Here is a 19,524-nt window from a genome sequence, read left to right as displayed (position 1 = left end):
ATACATATTTGGAAGGCGCAGCACGAGCAGGCGCCCCAGCAGAAAGCTCACTATTGGAAGAGCACTGCTTTAGAGCAGAACCAGTTCAAACACTGGGAAGAGCTCAAGCAATAGAAAACAGCTCAATCAGATGATTTATAGTAGGAAAACTCAAAACAGACAAGTATAAAGGTATCATCTGCCATCCAGATGGTCCAGACCCTGCATAATAAAAATGCTGGGAAAGGGGAAAGAAGGAACTAAACAACATTGCGCAACCAGAGAAGGATCCCCCGATTTAGTCATTTCTCTGACAAAAATCCCTTCCCATGCGACTTGGTGGTAGGCGTCAAGACCTCCATGCTCTTGCTGAGGCTTGTCAGCAGATCGCTCTCGTCCTCCCAYGGCAGCCCTACCACGTCCCCTCCTAGGAGCGTTCAGTCTCGGAGTGAGACAGCGCATGGCCGGGGAAGAGCTGTCGCCATGCCCGGTGCTCCCAGGGCGATGGAGCAGAGTGCCTTCCTCTCAAGGGAAGCCCAGAGCAACAGGGCTGCTCGAGCCAAGAGGCAACAAGTTTGATACCTGCCACGCCATTCAACAGAAGACACCAGTAACCAGCCATGAGKAAAAACTAGGAAAAAGTTCATAGCACCAACCACAGTCCAGAGGAATTTTAAATAGGATGGGAGGCAGCAGGCTTCACTGCCCGTAACGTGGAACGCTGCGGTCCTATGAAAGGGATTGCGTGACATAGTGTTGAGAAAAATCCCAAGCACAGCAGTGACCCAGGAGGCGCCTTCCCATCTTAGGTTCCCAGWTCACCCCGCAAGTGCTGAGTGGCTGCAATATCACAGCATCTGCCCCACGCCCCGCTTTGATATTTCATCAGATTGATCTTTATGAATTCTAGCAGATGTACTGAAAACYGAAGCCGCTTTCGACGTTCCTCTGCAGACAAGCCCAACCACTGAAGACAYTGACTGGTCCCTTGGAATAACTGCGGCATGCATTCTTTGAACAAAGGTCCAGGATGATTTTAAAAGCAATTGCAGCTTTGCTTCCTCGCCTGTGTAGGTTGGCGGTTTTGAGCCCTACACAGGGCAGGAGAGGACTACGTTGAACAGGGCCACCGACCTGCTGAAAATAGACCCTGGCTCCTGCAAACCTCAGCCTGCAGTGATGGTCTGACTGAGCCACAACTAGCGAGGAACACATGGAGCAGGCAGCAAGGTGTTACTTTGTGAGATGCAGTTGCAGGGGGAGAGGAAGACACATAAGAAATTCATCAGTTCAAATCTGGCATTTTATGGTTTCTGAAGGCAAGAGGAAGGCACRAGTAGAGATCACCTGTAAATGTTTCAGGGAAGATGATGAGCAATTACCCCTTGTTACAACAGTGATAAATGCTTAACTGCTGCATGCCCCTGCAATGAGAACCTTAACCCCTGGCAACAGGCCAGTACCCAGTCCAGACCAACTCTGGATCTGTCAGTGGGCTGTGCCATATGTTGCACTGGCAATTCTTCACAAGCTTTTAATGTTCACTCTGCAATGCCAGGTGCAAGCTCTTAAAACACCACTGCATGTAACAGTAAACCCAGATATGCTTTGTTCTGGGGTTGTGTTTATCTTGGAAAGCAACTCAAGTTCATTCAAACCCTACTCTAGAATGACCCTCAAAACCAAATAATCTCCTTTCTAATAAAGTGGAGTCCCAAAGAAAGCTTTATTTGCTGAAGAGGATTTACTCTAGTAGATTTGAGCCCAGGTAGTACATTGTAGTGCATACACTCTATAAAAGCTTGTAATAGAAGTAAATGCACTCCAACCCCCCTCCTTTTATCTTGAGAAATTTATTTCCTTTCCGTGGTGTTCCACGCCACTGCAGCAATCCATCACCCCATGGTTTCATCACGTAAATTACAATTTGTCCGCGTCTATACACTTTGTCAAATGTGAAGATTAAAAACTGCTAACAGATGTGTTTTGGCACAGATCTTCACATTCATATCAAACTTGCTTCTTAAAAATACAGATTTTCACACAATCCACAAAATTAAGTGAGAAGCAAACAGTTCTTTGCTTAACTCAGGTGTTTCACTCCACACTAGTGGAGGAATCCCCCAACACCTACATTTACTAGTGAAGATTTAATTATGTTCTTGTAAAAATGATGAGCTCTTGCAGTAATAAACATACATTTCTGAAGGGAAATGCTTTGCCCTACATCCTTAATCTCCTTCCTACTCATTACCAGTTTTAGAGGGCTGCATCCTTTTCTAGCAGAAACTTCGCCATTAAAGAAYTCACCTATCAAGTGAAATGCCCTGTTAACAGCCCAGCATGAAGCCACCAAAACTCAAGAAAATTGATATGTGCAGTAAGATATGGGTCAGAGAACCATCCAGTTTATTTTTCCTCCTCCTCCTCCATAAGCAACTAATTGCTGAGGAAGGATGACAAAAGCCCGGTCATGCATGGTCCCATAAGGAGCTCCAGCCAGGTTGGCACTCCCACCAGCTACCAGACAGCCAAAGCAACATGCTATTCTCTCACTCTACCCTAAAGATATCATTAAGACRGCTAATAACAACATTTAAAATCACATCAGTTTTAATAACTATTTATAATAATGCTGATAACTCAAGCTTTCTTATTTTCTGTGCTTTCACAACAGCTGTGTTGCCATGCCAGCAGCACAGACATCAGAAAACATAAAATCCATCATTTTGAAAATAAACACAGTGAAATTGCTTTTGATTTATGTTTTGTTTTCTTTCTAAAAAATTAATTAGGGCAATATTGGACAAAGAAGACTGAAAGAACTTTTCAGTGACAAAGAAAGAGGATTTAACRACCTAAAAAATAACTCCAAAACTGACTGAAGTAAGGATTTGGGGATTCTTCAGGTGAGAAGCCAGTGCAAGGGGAGGGAATGGCCTCCATTTTTTGGAGGAGCACAGCCTTACTTGTGTAATTTTTTCCTTCACTCAGTCTTTCGCAAGAACATCATCTTGGCACATAGAGGTCCTGAAGTTCAGCTCACTGTGAAACAGAAGATCACTCAGGCGGCTTTTGGTTTGCCTTCTCCACCCCAAATATTCCAATGAAAGTGTTCTGGAATTAAGTATGCATTTCAACATTTAACCAGTTCAGCTGGCCCTGTGTTAGCACATGAATAATTTAGAAGGCATCTGATTCAACCACAGATTTGGGCCTCCGAGGTCTTGCACAACAGAGCACATCTAGGAGCGGTATTTCGGCACGGCATAGCTTTGTGCCTCTTCAGTATTCGTTGCCCGTGGTGATGTTTTCTGCAGCTTTATCTTTCTGGTTATTGTCACCTCCATGCGAGGAAAAGTTCAAGGGTGCATTTACGCTCGATTCCCTACTTATAGTTTTCTATTTTTTTATTCATGCAGTTGTCAAACTGCCAGAGAGACAAAGCAGAACTCCTGAGAATCAAAACACTATTCACTTGACCTGCCCGGTTTAATATTAATGTGTCAAAAGGAGAGTCRTGCGCTGTCTTGGGAGATACTGCAAATAATTTGTAACCTTTAGCTGTTGCTCTTCATCGACCGCATGATTATACCATCTTGCATGCTGTCCTGCCTCCTGCGTTATCTGTTCCACTTCTCTCTCACGCACTCTGAAGCCAACCTGAAGTATTTCTGAGGGCAAGTCACGTGGCRCGGGCAAGTGCACAGGACTATCTGATACAGTGCCTCCTTCGGTTCCTGGCAAGCCTTGCTGGCACCCGGGAGCCCACGCGAGCGCGGATCGGATCTCAGAGCGCCGAGCAGATGCTCCTTGTAGCAACTGTTTATGCAGCAGCTAGAAAAGGGAAGCTGCCCTGAAGAGGCAAAGTTGTTCCAAGTAAGGCTTTTACCACCGCCCAGGAAAAGCCAGCGAGAGCCACATCAATGTAAAATGACCATTTTCCATTTTCTTTAGTAATAAGGAAACAATCTTTCCTGAAGACACCTCCTCTAATACTCCAGGGTAGGCAATTCCTCCCCTCCTGTCCTCAGGMGCAACGTATCTTCCAAATAAAGTTTGCTCTCTGAAGCCCTATCCATCAATACCTCTCCCCCAACCCACAGACATAGCAGACAACTATGAACATTTTGTTTGCTTTCATGAGCAAAACAACGAGAGCTTTTACCTTGACAGTTAAATCAAAAAATTGCCTTAGTTATCCCTAATATTGTTTTCAAATGTAACAGCAGAAGCTCAGTTCCAAGCAAGGCAAGGCAAAGGGAAAAAAAAAAGAAAAAAGAAAAAGAAAGAAAGTCAGTGGACTGACACCCTCCTGCACGATACCATCAGCTCCAAAGCTGCAGCCACATCCATGCGCGCTCTCAGCCCATTAAATCCGCGATGACTGCTGCTCCAGCATACTTCGAAGGTTAGGCCTACTGCAGTCCCTCAGATGGCTGCTGCTGAGGCAGATGCAGCCACATTCTTGGCAGGTCTTCTCAGGGTCATCTTTGATGTGAAGAACTGCTTAGTATTGTTTTCTGCAYTGACATTTGCCCTTGGCACGTGGAATACAGTGTCCTTGTGCATGGCAGCCCTCACGTTTCTTCCACGGCTTGCTACTCACTGCCTGGACAGCGCTGCTTCTTCAGACAGCCCTTTGCGACACTAAAAGAGCTTCTTAGTTCTTCTGGCAGGTTTTCAGTTGCCCATGAAGAAGCATCACCTGTCACATCTCCTCTCAATGCACTCAAGCAACAATCCCATTTCTATTTGTCAATTCACTGGAAGGTTTTGCTCTTGTCCAAAAGGTGTCCTGCATTGTTGGATACAGGAACATCAAATTTCTTCTGAAAAAGAATTAAGGACACTCTCCCCTTTAGTCAAACCAAGCACGAAACCGGGCTGCACAAAAAAGAGAGGTGTATGATCTTTGCCCACYAACTTCTCTTTTAGATCCAGATCCTCAGATGGTAATCACAAGGGACATAGTATTTAATAAAATAAGAGTTCAGTTCCTAAATATTTTTGATGATTCTGGCCTTAATTCTTATTTATTCATTACATTACTATTTTCACCACCATTTCACCTAAGGTCCATGTTCAACATCCCTGATAGAAGGGGAAAGTGCTATATTTCAGGAGATGTGTCTGGAGCTAAGGGAGTTCACACAGGCCGAAGGAGTAGATGGGTTGGTTTATGCACATACAGTGCTTCACCTCACATTCACTGGATGCTTCATTACAGAGGATGCTGTTGATTGCAAAGGGGGTTTAAAATCATCTGACTATAGCTCCAGCTTTCAGACATCTGTAGGAAGGCAGATTTCCTGCCTTTTCACAATCACCTTCCATAAGCAGTTTCAAGAAAATTCCCTCCAACACCATTGCTGCTATCACCACACTTCATTAGGGAAAAAATACTAATACCAAAGATGCTCAGTCTCCTCCATCCACTGTAAAACATCTCCAGCAGCTTCCTCTCAGTTTCAAATGTGTCTCCAGAACAGCAGATGACAGAAGGTGGGGTGTATTCCCCATATGAAACCATGCATCTGTTCTATACGGTTCATACATGCTTTCAAATCAAACACCATTTCTTATGCGTGACTTGGAAGCTGCTACCTTTCTCTGACAAAACAAACAGCGTTTCCTAAGGATGAACAGAAAGCCCCTTTCCAGCAGCCCTGCCACCCTGCAGCCAACTTCCATCTTGTGGGGCTTTCAGCACACAAATGCTTGCAGGGGGGAGTGATTTGAGAGCTTCAGGTTCACAGCAGTTCCTCAAAAGATCAGAAACAAGGACTGGAGGAAAAAGTGGCCGAAATAATAAATAAATAATACAAACTTATTGACATAAGTCACCTAGGGGCTGCTGTAAAAAATCTACACTGTCACTGTAGCTGTGCAGCAACATCACATCAGCACCTTCCCACCTGAAGCTCTGCAAAGAGATGGGTGACACAAACACGCCAATCTGAGTGTCACATGGCTGCACATTGGATTCTTCAATATGTTTGTTTCCGACTGTCTATCTCTACAACTAGACCACCTCTCTCACCTCTTGGGTCAAGCATGTTCCTTCTGACACCACTTAACGCTGTCAGTGGGCACTGACCACAGCCCGCAGCCCATGCTGCAATTTTCTTAAACAAAGCATGCTATAAGCAGAGAAACTACATAAATTAGCTTGTGTTGACATCTGCTCCCCAAAACATGTCCTGCCCAAGAAGCACAGCTCCCTCCACCATGTCCTTTATACCCTGACCACCCACCTCTCATCTCTTCCATGAGCCCCTCAGGTGCCAGCAGTTCTTTTTACAGCCATGGACAACTTGGTGAGCAGGAATACTCRACCGGCACAGGGTGAGCAAGGTGTACCTCATGCCCCCATGCTCAGAGATTGGCCCAAAGGATGTCCAAAGGGTGTAGGTAGCTGCGGAGGTCCTGCTGAAGGGATAGCCCCAGCACGAATCTCCATCTCATCCTGTCCACTGATCTGCGCACAGGAAGCCCTCTGGGCACTTTGCCCTCAAAGGTGTCAATCCTGGACAGGGATGTGGGTCTAACCACATGTAACACATTAAAGGAACATTTCTGCAGCTTGAGAATTGCAGAACTGCAGGTTCTCACCCCTTTTCAGTCATTTGGGGCTCTGAGTTTATTTTCTCCTTTCTCTCCAAGAAAAGAACACTCATGGCTAGGGCAGGAAATGTCAACCCTGGCAGCAATTTAACCCTGCTGATTTTAGTGCTTGTCAAGGGCTAAGTAATAAGCGTGTGATTACAGGATGGCCAGATTTCCGTCCCCAAAGGGGGGGGGGGGGGGGGGGAGAAAGGAGCAGGAAGGTCAGAGGGAAAGTACCAATCTTCAAGAGATGATAAAGAAAAGCACTAGAGGCCTACAACTTTTAGCAGCCAAAAATCAGATGCAGTTAGCATTTCAAGCAGGCAAGAAAATGAAAACTTGGGCTTTTCCTCAGATTTGCTCTTCAGCCCAGATCTGGAGAACTCTTCTTTGGGTCCAAATGAGGGAATTCTAAGGGGGTGAAAACTGAGCAGAAAATACAAATGTATTTTATAGATATAATCTCAAAACAGTCTACGCTTTCTCTCAAAACCAAACAGCTTTCTCGTAGTTGTACATTTGGGCAACAGCACACAGCTTTTGATTCATTCAATGACAAATTAAAGTTATTTTCCAGCTCTGAAATTAAGCATACTTGCAGCTTTTCAATATTATCTCTTCCTTTTCCCCCTTCACTCTCAAACTCATGCAAGGACAATACCTTTCTAAATGCATGTCTCCTCTCTAGCAAAGGTGTGAAAATATATAGTATCATTAAAAAGCCATCAAGGCCATTCTACTATAAAGTGTTCTTTTCTCTCACGATAGCATCATGTGAAAGAAAAAACAGCTGCATTTTGCAGCAGTTTGTATTTCTCCCCCAGAGAATTTTCAGTTAAGCACATGTAACTCGCTTGCTACAAAAAGCATTAAAAGTAAAACTAATTTGCATTACTTTGGACATTTTTTAATAAAGAAGAATAGAAGATTTATCCCTCACATAAAAAGTTAATCCATGGTATAAGCAGACATCCCAACACAACTCATCAGTAAAAATAATAAGGAAGTATAAGTCAATAGAGCCATTATATAGAGCTCAGCAAAGCTGGACTAATCACATGTAATGTGGGAAGCCCCAAAACACAACTGCAAAGCAGCAGGCATAAAAACATCAGCTTTCAGACTCGCATACAGATTTTTCCATTGTGTCTTGCAGAAACATGATGTTAAATTTCCACTGAATAAGATTAAAACACTATAGAAGAGATTATTCCTTCCACTATTGCAACTAAAACTACAACTTCACTCAACATTTGAAAGGTATTCAGCAGCACAGACTCTTGCTACCGCTTCGAAGAGCGAACCGTTACACAGCTTACAACGGAACTTCTGAAACTAAAGTGGAAAGTCTGGTAACTGTAATTCTCCATGGAGCATGAACTATCTGTGCAGCTGAATGCCTCTCTGGATAACCTCCTAAACTCAAGCAATTAATTCTAGAATTCAAGGTGACTCTTCACTTGAGGATCTTCAAAAGGAAGAAAGAAATCATGATGCCACCTCAAGTTCACAACTTTGATTCGTAACAGATGTGGGGACTGTAGCCCTTGTGGGGCTGTGTCAAGCCTGCAGAGGTTTTGATGAATTCTGAACAGATGGAACATAAACAGGATCTCTCACTTGCACATGTTTACAGACTATCAAGTGATTGCACATTCTCCCAAAAATTATACCTGTATGAACAGACCTCCATCCTGAATACTTTATCTTCACTATCCAGCAGAGAAATTCCCATTCCCTTTTTTCCTTCCTTTCTGAGAATATCTGCAACAACTTCAGGCAGCTGGAAACAAAAGCCACCCAATTTGAAGCCTCAGCCAAGAGGTCAGCGAGACAAGGACCTTTCCATCTGCTTAGTCGGCTACCTTATGGCTGACCTTACATGGATAGAGACACTTAGTCTCATCCAGTAGCCAACTGTCCCTCAAACATCTCCTTCCCTCCACAGGACAGTGTCCATGAGACTAGAGGCTTTTACAGCCTCGTAAGAGGAACCCTACATGTCCCACAAGGACCTCTATCACACTCATCCTCAACAAGACGGAGGCAGGCAGCACATGGACACATATCATCCTAATGTCATCACTCCTAGAGGGACATAGTCAAGGTGTCCAAGTATCTAAAACTTTTAGCCACTGACTTACAAATCGCTCCTGGAGCCTGGAAACATCAGTAAGAAAAGTGCTGCCTTAGTAATACTCTTTGCCCTATCATATATATGCAGGTTTATCACAGCTTGCTTTTGTCATTTCTGTTCAAGAAAAATTAACATGGAAGTAATTTTTAGGGCTGCAGTATTTTAGTATTACCTCTGTAAGTCAAAGCAATTTGAATGCTTCTCACTTAATGACGCTACCTGTACTGCCTCCACAAGAGTATTCTGCTTCTAAGAGTGCCTCAACAGCTTTTGCTCTTTATTCTTTGCTTGCCTGCCTTTTTTTTTTTTTTTTTTTTTTTCCCTGTCACTTCAGGTGGGTGATTCAAACTCTGCTACCTGCTTTTTCAGCCTGGTTTTTATTACTTGGTAACCAGGTAGATGGAAAGAAAAACTCTCTGCTTGATTAAATCATTAAACTAAATTTGCTAGTCCACAGGAAATGAACTGAGCTTGTTAAAAGGAAATGAACTGAGTTTGTTAAAAGGAAATCACTAATATTCGTTATCTCACACAATCACTTTAAGGAAATTATCTAATACACCTGTCCCATACACAGTACAACTCAGATTAAATTACAGACAAATCTCACGGCAAAAAGAAAAAAAGTCACCCTGCTCCATTCACTCCGAAGTAGCTTATAAGTAGAGGGAGGTGCACATTTAAATGACTAATACATTTCACACACATTTGACTCCCAAAAAGTGGCGTTAGTGTGGACATGAGGTCTAACTTACGCTCTTTGTGGGGCACCAGCTACAACAGGCTCCTGCCCTGAGCACRTGGCTCATACTCCGTGTTATCATGAAAGTATTGTTTGCTCATGTCAACAGCCTCTCCCTGTGCCTGGGAGTCCAGAACAAATTATCAGCAGTTCCATAATAGATGCCCATAATGCCCATGACTCGCTCTAATTTGAGGGCAATATTGAGAAGATACAGCCATTACACAAGCAAACATCATAATTCCTACTGCAGAAGCCAATTAATTTCCTGCTTGTTGGTATTTTATAGACAAGGGGACAGCCTCAACTTGGAAAACACCTCTGCTGCAATACTGGACGATGACAGCCAACGGCCACTTGCATTCCCTAGAACGTGACCCTMCCATGCAACCACACGGCCGGGCTCYTCTCACAAAAAAGATGGSATTTGGTCYCGTCTGCGTTCAAGTATCAGCAATGCATCTAGGTACCTACTGTAAGAGTTCAATGCATCTAAAGTGTCCTAGATCTGTAGAACAACAGGGAACAAGGTTACACCCCATCCATGGGCTATGAGAAATGGGAATAAGCATGAGATTGAGCTCACCGCAGACACTTTGCTAACGACATCCCTTGCAGCAGCGAGGCCTTGTGCAAAAGTGCGGGCAGCCACAAACGCTCGCGTCACTTGTAGCTTGAGCTTCCGTGGCACGTCTCCGAAGGGCTTCAGTTGCTCCGTGTACTTGCTCACACACTCGAGGTACTCATCTGTGAAGTGGTACTGTGGGTTCACTAACCGGAACATGCGCTCCAGGAGGCGTGCCCAGAACTCATTGAGCATCTCTTCCAGGTTGACATTGCCACCCACATAGTACTTCTTCAGCTCCACGAAGAGGTCCTTGAACAGCTCSGAGTTCTGCATGTACAAACGGCCGTACGTCCGCACAAACATGTCATTCAGTGACTTCTCAGCATTTTCAAGAAGTTCTTTGAAGAACTCTAGGAAAGAGCAACAGAAGCCATGGTAAAGGACCTCAGGTTAGGTTGATCATTCTCATATATTTACAACCACTGCTATTACTTAACTTGAAGATTCAGTGCAATGAGACCATCACCAAATGAAATAGAAAGCTAAAAGTCATCCTAAAATGGTAGCTAAGAGCGACAGTTCTCAAAGAATTTTCTGCATTTCAAAGTTCTTGTTCACTTTTCATAACCAAAAGCCCCCACAACCTCCCAGATGTTAAGATATGGATGGGTGAATTCTCTTTTGATACATAACTGAATACCACAACAAAAGTCAGCAAACTGAATAAAAAAAAGCAGTTTCTTATATTAACATTCATCCATCTTAGAAGAAGTTGTTTTGGAGCACAAGACTATTGGAAAGCAAAACCAAAAAAAWTGTTAAATCAGTTGTTTTGAACAAATGGTTCTCTTTTCAGTACTGTCGATTCARTTTCTGAAATATAGCAAATTTTAATGCATTGTAAAAACAAAATATCTACATGTGGGTTCCTTCTCCCATCTCTCAAGTTTGTCAGATCTCTAGGGCAGAGCCTGTCTGTAATTACRTAATTGTTTGTGATTACAGGCGGGGCCTTTAGATGTCTCTAGCAGTACAAAGAAAGTCCAATTAAGCTAGAATTTGCTCAAAATTCAGAGRCCAAACACTTGACCCTTGCAAGGCCGACATGCGATTTTTCAGACGACGGAAGACAGAAGGGAGGCCCTCTGGCTTCATCGCTTCCAAAAGCGAATCCCCGCTTCAGTTCAACGTCCAACAATACCAGACAGCCCGGTGCCAGAGAACAGCGTGCTGAAACACCATCGCCCGGTCTTGGCAGTGCCACGCACGTCTCCAACGCCGATAACGCGCTGACCCGATGACACCTGGCACATCAGATGCATCCGTCAGGTCAGCTTAAAGAACATCCACCACCGATTCAACGACACCAAAGCCCCAACGCACAGGGAAAAGGCTTGGCGCAGGGAAAAGCCCGGGACTGCATGCCCTGCCGCAGGCAATTTGTACGCGGGGAATAAGCTGACCTACCCCACTGCAAAGGCATTGTGGCCAAACAAAAGAAAGGCTGCTCCCAACTAGGTGGCAACGGTTCAAAGAAGGGGAAAACCCAGCATTTAGTTAGATGTGATCTAGGACTGGCGTACTAAAAAGTCTTTGCCTCGAAGACTTGGCGCAGACAGGTTAAAAAACAAACAAGAACAAGGGAAGGGTCCATCAAGGCAAACGGGCTATTTTGGAGCAACGTGGCCCTCTGCGTGGCCTTGGGAAGGAGCTCAGGAGAGCTAAGACAACTGCTGCTGGGACGAAGAACTATTTCCTCGCGCCACGAAGCACGCGCTTCTCCAAACCGAGGCTTTACGTGCCCAACCTAATGGGCGAGGAGGCTTCCGAAAACCTGCTCTAACAGCAGCAACGGTGAAAGGCTGCAACGAGAGCTACTCGGCGTGGGATGGCGTGCCTCCTCGGAGGCTGCGGCGCGCTTGCACGCCGGCACTGCCGTGCCCGGCCGCCCCTTACAACGCCAGTCTGGAAAAGATGAGGAGTCGTATTATTTTATGCATGCCACTAGCGACTGAGGATTCTGACCTCTGCTTTTCTGTGACTCATATTCAATAAATATTTTTCAATAAAACATGCCTCTGTGTTTTCTTAATCCTCAAAGGAGTCATGTTTAGAGCCAGAAGTTGTTAGAAGGAGGGAGGGGGGGAAGATATTTTGGCCCAGTGTGAATTTAAACCTTGTTAAAACGTATTAAAGTATGCTGAAGTTCAGATTTTTAGTCTTCAAAGTGCTCCAGTACAAACAAAGACTAACAGAGAAAACATTTTCTGGAAAAACTGAAACATTCTTCGAGTTCCTGACGAACAAAGTCATGGGGTTTGGTGGTTGACATAGCTGTATATAATGTAGCCTCTTAGGAGCCCAAGAGAAATGATCCAGGGAAGAAGAGATTGATTTCAAACACCCGCCACGTCCTCTGTCCAATATCAGCAGGAACCTCTACTTTCGTTCCCATGACTGGCATTTCCTCTGCAGGAAGATTTTTTTTAGTTGAGTTTATACTATAGAGATTAGCTTGGTGTATATTAATTTCTAATTCACTTAATCATTTTGAAAGCTCACTTCCTTCCTTTGCTCAGGCCTTCTAATATCACCAAATAAGTTGTTTATTTAAACACTTTCGTACCAGGCACAAGAGCTAGCAGATGCATCAGCAAACTCTTCAGAAAGGATTAGATTCCAAAATGACAGTGACGTAAAAAAAACATTAAATATTTCCAACCATCAGTCTGAAGAGGCTCAGAGCATTGTTTAGAGCCAGAAAAGTTATCTCAATCCATACTGCCCTAAGAAATTTATTCTCCCGCTCAAACTCATTTTGCTRGTCTCACTCCAAATTGAAATGTGAATAAATGGCATCATCCAGGCTTTAGAGCAGCTTGTCTCCTTGCAATTTTTAATACGGGCTAGGACACGCAGCAACAAGGTGAAAAAAACCTGAACTTAATTAGCAGCACGTATCTGTGCACTCGCAATCTTCCGGCCCAAAAGCAAGGAAGAAGAAAGGCAAATAAAACCTTCCTGTCGAAAGCAGCCCCYGCGGCAAGGCCAGCAGGGCAGCAGCGAGGGGAGCGCCGCGGCCGGGCACCTTCCCCAGCGCCGTTTCTCGGCGCGGACCGCCGGCGGTGGACAGCAGACGGCACGTGCACGTGCCGTGTTGGCACTCTGATTTGGTCAGCCGCGATTAAATGAAAGATATCTGTTTTACTCTAGCTGTTGGCACCTCACTTTGCCATCCCTCTCCCCGCAAAGAAACCAGTTTGGGGCAGAGTAGGGAAAATCAAGCTTTTTTCTGTGTCAGGCAGAGCCTTCTGATGCAAAGAGAAGGAAACAAAATATTCCTTTTTGTAATTTAAATGCTGGTCTGACTAGTAAYGTACCACATGCAATTAGATATTAACTCTCCCCTCCGCAGAAACGAGCTGATTAGCAAACTGCAGCATAGCCTGGAATTAACCTTGCCACCGCAAGAAGAAAAATGGCAGGTTCCTCTCTTAAGTCCTGATTGTTTGCAAGGTAAAATAAATGACCACCTTTCATTTGTATTAGCAGTTGACTTCTTCTCAAACAAAGCAAACACACAAAGGACTTGGTTGCTTATTTTACAGGACTGTAAAAGCAGGTTTTACAGCTGTGTTGCAAGCAATCTGTACTCATTAAATTATCACTTTGACAGACTTCCTGTGAAAAGCTGTCAAACGCAAACATTTTTCACAGACGACAAATCATACTTTGCTGGTGCTCTCCAGAACTCTGCTATTCAGAGATGCTATTCCGGCTCTTTTGCCTACCAGTTATCTTGTTTAAATTGGCAAAAAYGAGGGACACACAAAATCAGCATGGGTTTCAAAAAACGAACCACAGGAGCGGTGCGTGCAACGTGGCTTAGAGGAGCCATCCCGCGTCCCATCTCCCAGTCTCCTAGCTAAGAGCAGAGCATGGAGAGTTGTCTGCCTTGCAAGGAGAACATCACTGCTTCTCTAAATTTCACCTTCACCGATGGCACGCCACCCCTCTGCATGCCCCGAGGACGGCTCGGCGCAGCGTGGGTCTGCAGCTACACCAGGAGAAGCGGCTGAGGAGACGCTACCGAAGATGGGCAGCGGCACTGGGCTGATGTGAACCACAGTCAGCAYGGGGCCAGCCTGAAACGGGAGGCAGCTGCTTCAGCCAAGGCTCAAGCTGTGCTCRCTTAAGGGTCGGTACCCACGCAGGTTGCACCGATAGGTAACCCTCACGGAAACAGAGGTTGCTTCACTTAAACAGAGAAGTCCTCTGCAACCAGCGTTCCTGCAAATGCACCAAGTACGAGCCACCTCTACCRATCACAGTATGTCTAATATCAGCGCTGCTCGTGGCGTTACTGAACGCTGGGATTCGTAAGGAGGTGCATAATGAGCCGCCAGCTCCCTACGAATCTCAGCGCCGCCTTTCCAACAGCTTCAATACTCCTTGCAAACTTATTTCTGCTTGCACAATTTATGACTTAAGGCATCTCAGCTAATGCAATGTTAATGCAACATCATTTTTTAAGTCACAAGAACGCACAGGAAAAGAGCAGGGCTCAGGCCCTCAATCATGCCGTCCCTTTTCGGAGGGGAGAAGGGACCGGCACTGCTGTCCACACAGCGCAGGCGGGTGGCACTGCTGGGGAAGAGGCAGAAAAGCTCTCCTAGTGCCAAGATGTGCCTTTAAAATTTTTCTGTATTGCAGATAAATTCTGTGGATTTTATAGTCTCTGATGCTTAAAGGAATGTGATATTTCTAACACAATTAACTTTTAGAGGTACAGAAAGAAGTAATCCATAGTCAGGCAGTTTACAGCTCTGGCCTCAGATTATTTTTTTCACGTGTTTAAATTCAGTGAAATGTTTCAATGTCCAGCACTTGGGGAAAGCATAGAGACATCGTGAAACAGTAAAGGAGATCAGACCTGATGTATCCGATATTTCTACAGTAAGAGTCCTGGAGGAAAAGAAATCTCTGTGTTTAAACAAACCCTTCCATAAAAGGGCACAGCGGGAAAACTTAACCACAGATGCTCGACAACTTCCCTTCTTCAGGTAATAGGCACTACTGCAGCAGATACACTGACCTGACTGCAACTTGAGGGCAGGCCTGACCTGCCAGTAAGCAAGCGCAGAAGAACACCTCACCTYCTGAAGCTGCTTCCACATTAAATCAGTTTCCACAGCCAGAACAACTCAAAACAACCTTTCTTCCAAATTAGAGCTGCATTAGCTACTTGGAAAAACACAATTACTCCACCTACGGCAATGCACAGGGCAAATTCCACCTACACACAATAAATCCAGTTCTTTGGATTTTTGTATCCAATTTGTTTATCTTGGATTCATAGRTCTCAACTGAAAACATCATTTCCTCAAAATAAGAAGCAATATTCTCCTGTATTTGGGCTACAATTGCAGATGTATTATAGTGGGATTTGCACAGCAGAGGGCTTTTGAGGAGGCAAGCCGGCTGCTATAGAGGACAGTCTTGCCTAAATCAAAGGCAGTTCCTGCAAATTAGGTGAGTACATCAAAAGAGCACGTTCAACTTCCCCCAAAGTCAGGTTTGACAGTTCCCTACAGGTTTGGTGACAAAGCAAGAAACAAGCCTGCATGGATTCAGCCACATCCCATCACCAACCGCCACAAACTTCGGAGCCGAAGCAGTTGGACCAGCCTAGACTGCCTTTCGGATGAGCCACAACCTCTCCTGCAAGAAATGGGTCTCAGCTGAGAAGGAGAGAATACTGCACCCACACAAGACACTGCTAAGTTTAATGTAGCTAATAGTGAAGAAAAGGTAATTTAAGGGCACCTACCCTCTCTCCGCAATGAAACCTGTATTTSCCACCTGTGCTCACACTTGCCTTCCAGCCTGGCGCATGACTCGCTTCCCCTTGTATTACAGTACCACCAAAGGGAGAGCTCCATCACGCTTCGAGAGCCTTCAGAGAGCTACAAGCAAGCAAAGGAAATACCAACAGGAAAACCCTTCCCTGGAGCCATCTGCCCATTTCTAGCTTCCACAGTTGCTCATGAATGCCTTTCCCCTCCAGCAGGCTCTCTAAGGCTGCCTGTTGCAGCCAACACACAGGTGGCAARCTTGGCTAAGGTGGCTTACCAGCGCCACGTCAACAACCCTGGGGAGATACAGCACTTGCCAAGCRGGCCCAAGGGAAGCAGGCCACCAAAGCAGGTTATGCCTGAAAGTCCCACCCATAGCCTCTTACCCTAGAAGTGCAAAGCTTTGCCTTGARTTCCCTGTTCTTCAGGGATGAAAGGAACATTTCACCAAAAGCCTCTTCTCCTTACATCCAGAAGCATGATGCTATGTGGCACCCAGCAACATACTGCTGGGAACACCTTCTCTTCCAGCAATTGCAAAGATCTAGACCATAAGTAAATCAGGGCTCAGTGTGRGAAAGCCCCACATTTTATAGCATGGAGGAAACCCTAACTGCAGTATCAAAGAGTCCTGGTAAGGACTTCAAAGAGGTTGTTACAACAGTATCTTCTCTACAAATGCCCATTTGCTGGCTGTGTACCGGTACATTTGTGTCATTCCAAACAAAGTAAAGCTACACTGCACATTTACATTCCCAAAAAGRTACGTTAAATTTTACATGCACCAAGTCTGCTTATTTTAGAGCTGTATTTTCAACTGGCCTTAGGAGTACTCTGCTTAAGGCTTCCAAATTAAGTATGTGAACAGATACTCAGTAGACATACAATTAATCAACACACCTTAAAAAACAGAATCAAGGGAATTCAGAGGGAATATGCTGAATTTTTATGGGCACAATTYTGCCACCCAGCTTTTCAGGTACACTCTTAATATGTTGTCCAAGGTACAATGAATTAAGCACTGTCTTACTAAAACCTTTAATTTGCTTGTCTGTGTAGACAATTATACTTTCTAGTGTATACAGAAGAATACTGCCACAAAGAGATTAATTATGTTTACTCATAAAATAGTTTACTTGTAAAATACACACAATGGCAAGATGGAACCTCAAAAAAAAAAAAAAAAAAAAAAAATCCTGCCTGAACTCTGTCCCCACCAAAGGCCGTTCCTCAAGTCGGGTTGCACCAAGGAGGGATGGGAGCCAGCACACTGGCCCAGGCCCCTCAGAGATACATCTGCGGGTGCAAACTCCACCCYGCAGCTGGGTCTGCYGTACGAAGCAGAACTCAATCCAGAYAGATAAAAGGAATTTGGAGGCAAAGATGAATGTTTCACAGTTCTTTTCACCTCTACAGTCAAGCCATCCATAGCTATGCCACCTACTCCAAAGGAAAAAAAAATATTTAAATGTGCCTCATTACTTTTAATATGCCTTCACTTCCTTTATTGCATATACCACATTTGTAATTTCCATGAGGGAAACACAAACCATAGCTTAACAACCTTTTTCCAGAAGTGTTGAGAAACTGATGAATACATAGTGTTAACACATTTATTGAATATGAACTCAGGAAGGGCAGGGCAATTCCAAAAGCTGTTTCTCTGTCCTGTTTTAAAACATGTGTTTGCACTTACTGACATGGGAAGAACCGTTCCACATAGTTTGAAGAAATACAAGCTTAAATCATGCCAGTGTCACAGCAACTGCCCTCATGACATGCAAACCTCAGAGAGCCAGAAGACACAACAAAATCTCCTAACTTTGCYTAGTTATTGAAAGGTTTCAGGACAATAACAACTGGGCTACAACCTCCTGCAGGGAAGGAAGAAGGAAAAAAATAATCACAAGATTCCTAATTCCTAGAACATCTTGTTTTTGGTGGRCTCAAGAACATCATCTTCCTCCATACTCTCACACTGGCAGAAACCCAGAAGAGCAGAGAAGAAGCTAGCACMTAGCATGGTATGACTGTCAGCAAACAGGGACCAACCTCATTAAAGGCATAGGGAGCAAAGAAGGGGAGTGTAGGGGCAAGTGCCGAGACTGCAGTCTCTGATTCGAGGAAATAATGGCACAAACTGCTACTCCTAACAGCGGTCTAAGAATTAGAAAAGCAGGGATAGCAAAAATGCTCTCAATACTAGGGCATCACGTCTCTTACCTACATACACGGCATCTTACCCTACATTCTCCTCTTGTTCCATGCTACTCTGCTACATCCCACCCATCAGGACAAACCCAGATTGTACAGCCTCCTTGTCCCTGTTTCTAGGGACCTCCTCCCAAATCTTGGGGCTGAGGAAGGCTGAGGGCAGGAGGAGAGCCCTTTCYACCCAAGCCCTCCTGCTGAGCAGAGCAATGACTCCAGGGTTTCTCCAGCCCACCACTACCCTCTATGTTTGCACAACCACCTCTCCACAGCCCCTCCATGGTTCCCAGATATCTGGCTCCTCCTTGCAGCTCCCTTTACTAGCTCCTGACCCTCTCCAAGACCTCATTCCTTTTTCTCGACACTGCATCAACACCGTACCTCGTTCTCACGTTTCCCGTTCTAGGTCAGCTATAGCAGGCTTCTTCCACTGCTCCCATTCCTCCCACGCTGCCTTCTCTTTGAGCAGCACCACATCCTTCAGTCCCAGCTCTTTTCTCCTCCTCACTATCTCAACTCAACAGCCACCTCTCCCCCATGCAGCTCCCTAGTTTCCCCCCTCCCAATGACTTTGACTTCTGCACTAATCAAACCCTTAAAAGTTTGCAKGTGCCTTTACTGCAGCATGACTCTTGACCCACCTCTTCCCTGCCCCATTTGCTTGATCTTCACTCCACTGCCCTCCAACTCCATAGCTAAATTTCATCACATCCATTCTCCAGTCTCACTTGGCTTGTCAGATGCATCAATTATTTCTCAACTGATTTTAGCCTGTAGCCCCAGGTCCATGCAGCACAGAAACACCAGCTTCCCACTCCAAAASAGCAAACTTCAGCTGCAAAATTTTCAAGCAAGTTCCTTCAAGTTGCCTCCTGCATGCCCCATTTCTGGAACTCTCAGAAAGGTATTTCACACATATATATTTCCTTCCAAGCCTGCTTTCTCACTGTAAAAAAAAACTTGAGGAAGGCTTGTGTTGCTGAASAGTGTTGACTGCTTTCTCATTCCCGTTACCTCAAGTCACCTCATCTCACTTACTGAGTGTGCTTTCAGCTAAGGCYACCTCTTCTACTTGTTTGTACAGCATGCAAATAGCTGGACGTTAAGACATTTCAGTACATTTCACACTAATGAAATAACAATGCAAACCACATCTGCCTCAGTGGAACATCATAATCTCAAACCCACCTCAAGAGCCCTAAATGCCATCACCTTAACATTCAGGGGAGCAGTTCCCGAGACTGCATAAGCAATTAAAAGGCATACATATGCTAGATGGTTTCTTTTTGCAAAAAGGAGGAAGAGAGAGTTAATTTTAAACAGACAAACAATAGCTCATTGACTAGCTGATAGCAATTAGTAACTAGAGAACACTAGACACGTTTCCTGTAGCTGAGGATAAAGTGTGCCACCCACATCTTTT

The 19,524-nt window shown here is 44.7% G+C and overlaps 1 protein-coding gene across 1 annotated transcript in view; it reads right to left on the bottom strand.

Moving 5' to 3' along the window:
• Positions 1–19,524, bottom strand: part of GPC4 (glypican 4) — a 44,211-nt gene that overhangs the window by 16,557 nt on the left and 8,130 nt on the right. The window contains exon 2 of the mRNA XM_085325556.1: positions 10,054–10,445. Within this exon, the coding sequence (XP_085181682.1) occupies positions 10,054–10,445 (392 nt within the window). The remainder of the gene's footprint in view (positions 1–10,053; positions 10,446–19,524) is intronic.

Source organism: Rhea americana, unplaced genomic scaffold (genome assembly GCF_003343005.1).
Source record: "Rhea americana isolate MKP2758 unplaced genomic scaffold, rheAme1 scaffold_98, whole genome shotgun sequence".
NCBI classification, from domain to species: Eukaryota; Metazoa; Chordata; class Aves; order Rheiformes; family Rheidae; genus Rhea; species Rhea americana.
This window is presented reverse-complemented; position numbering and strand designations above follow the sequence as displayed.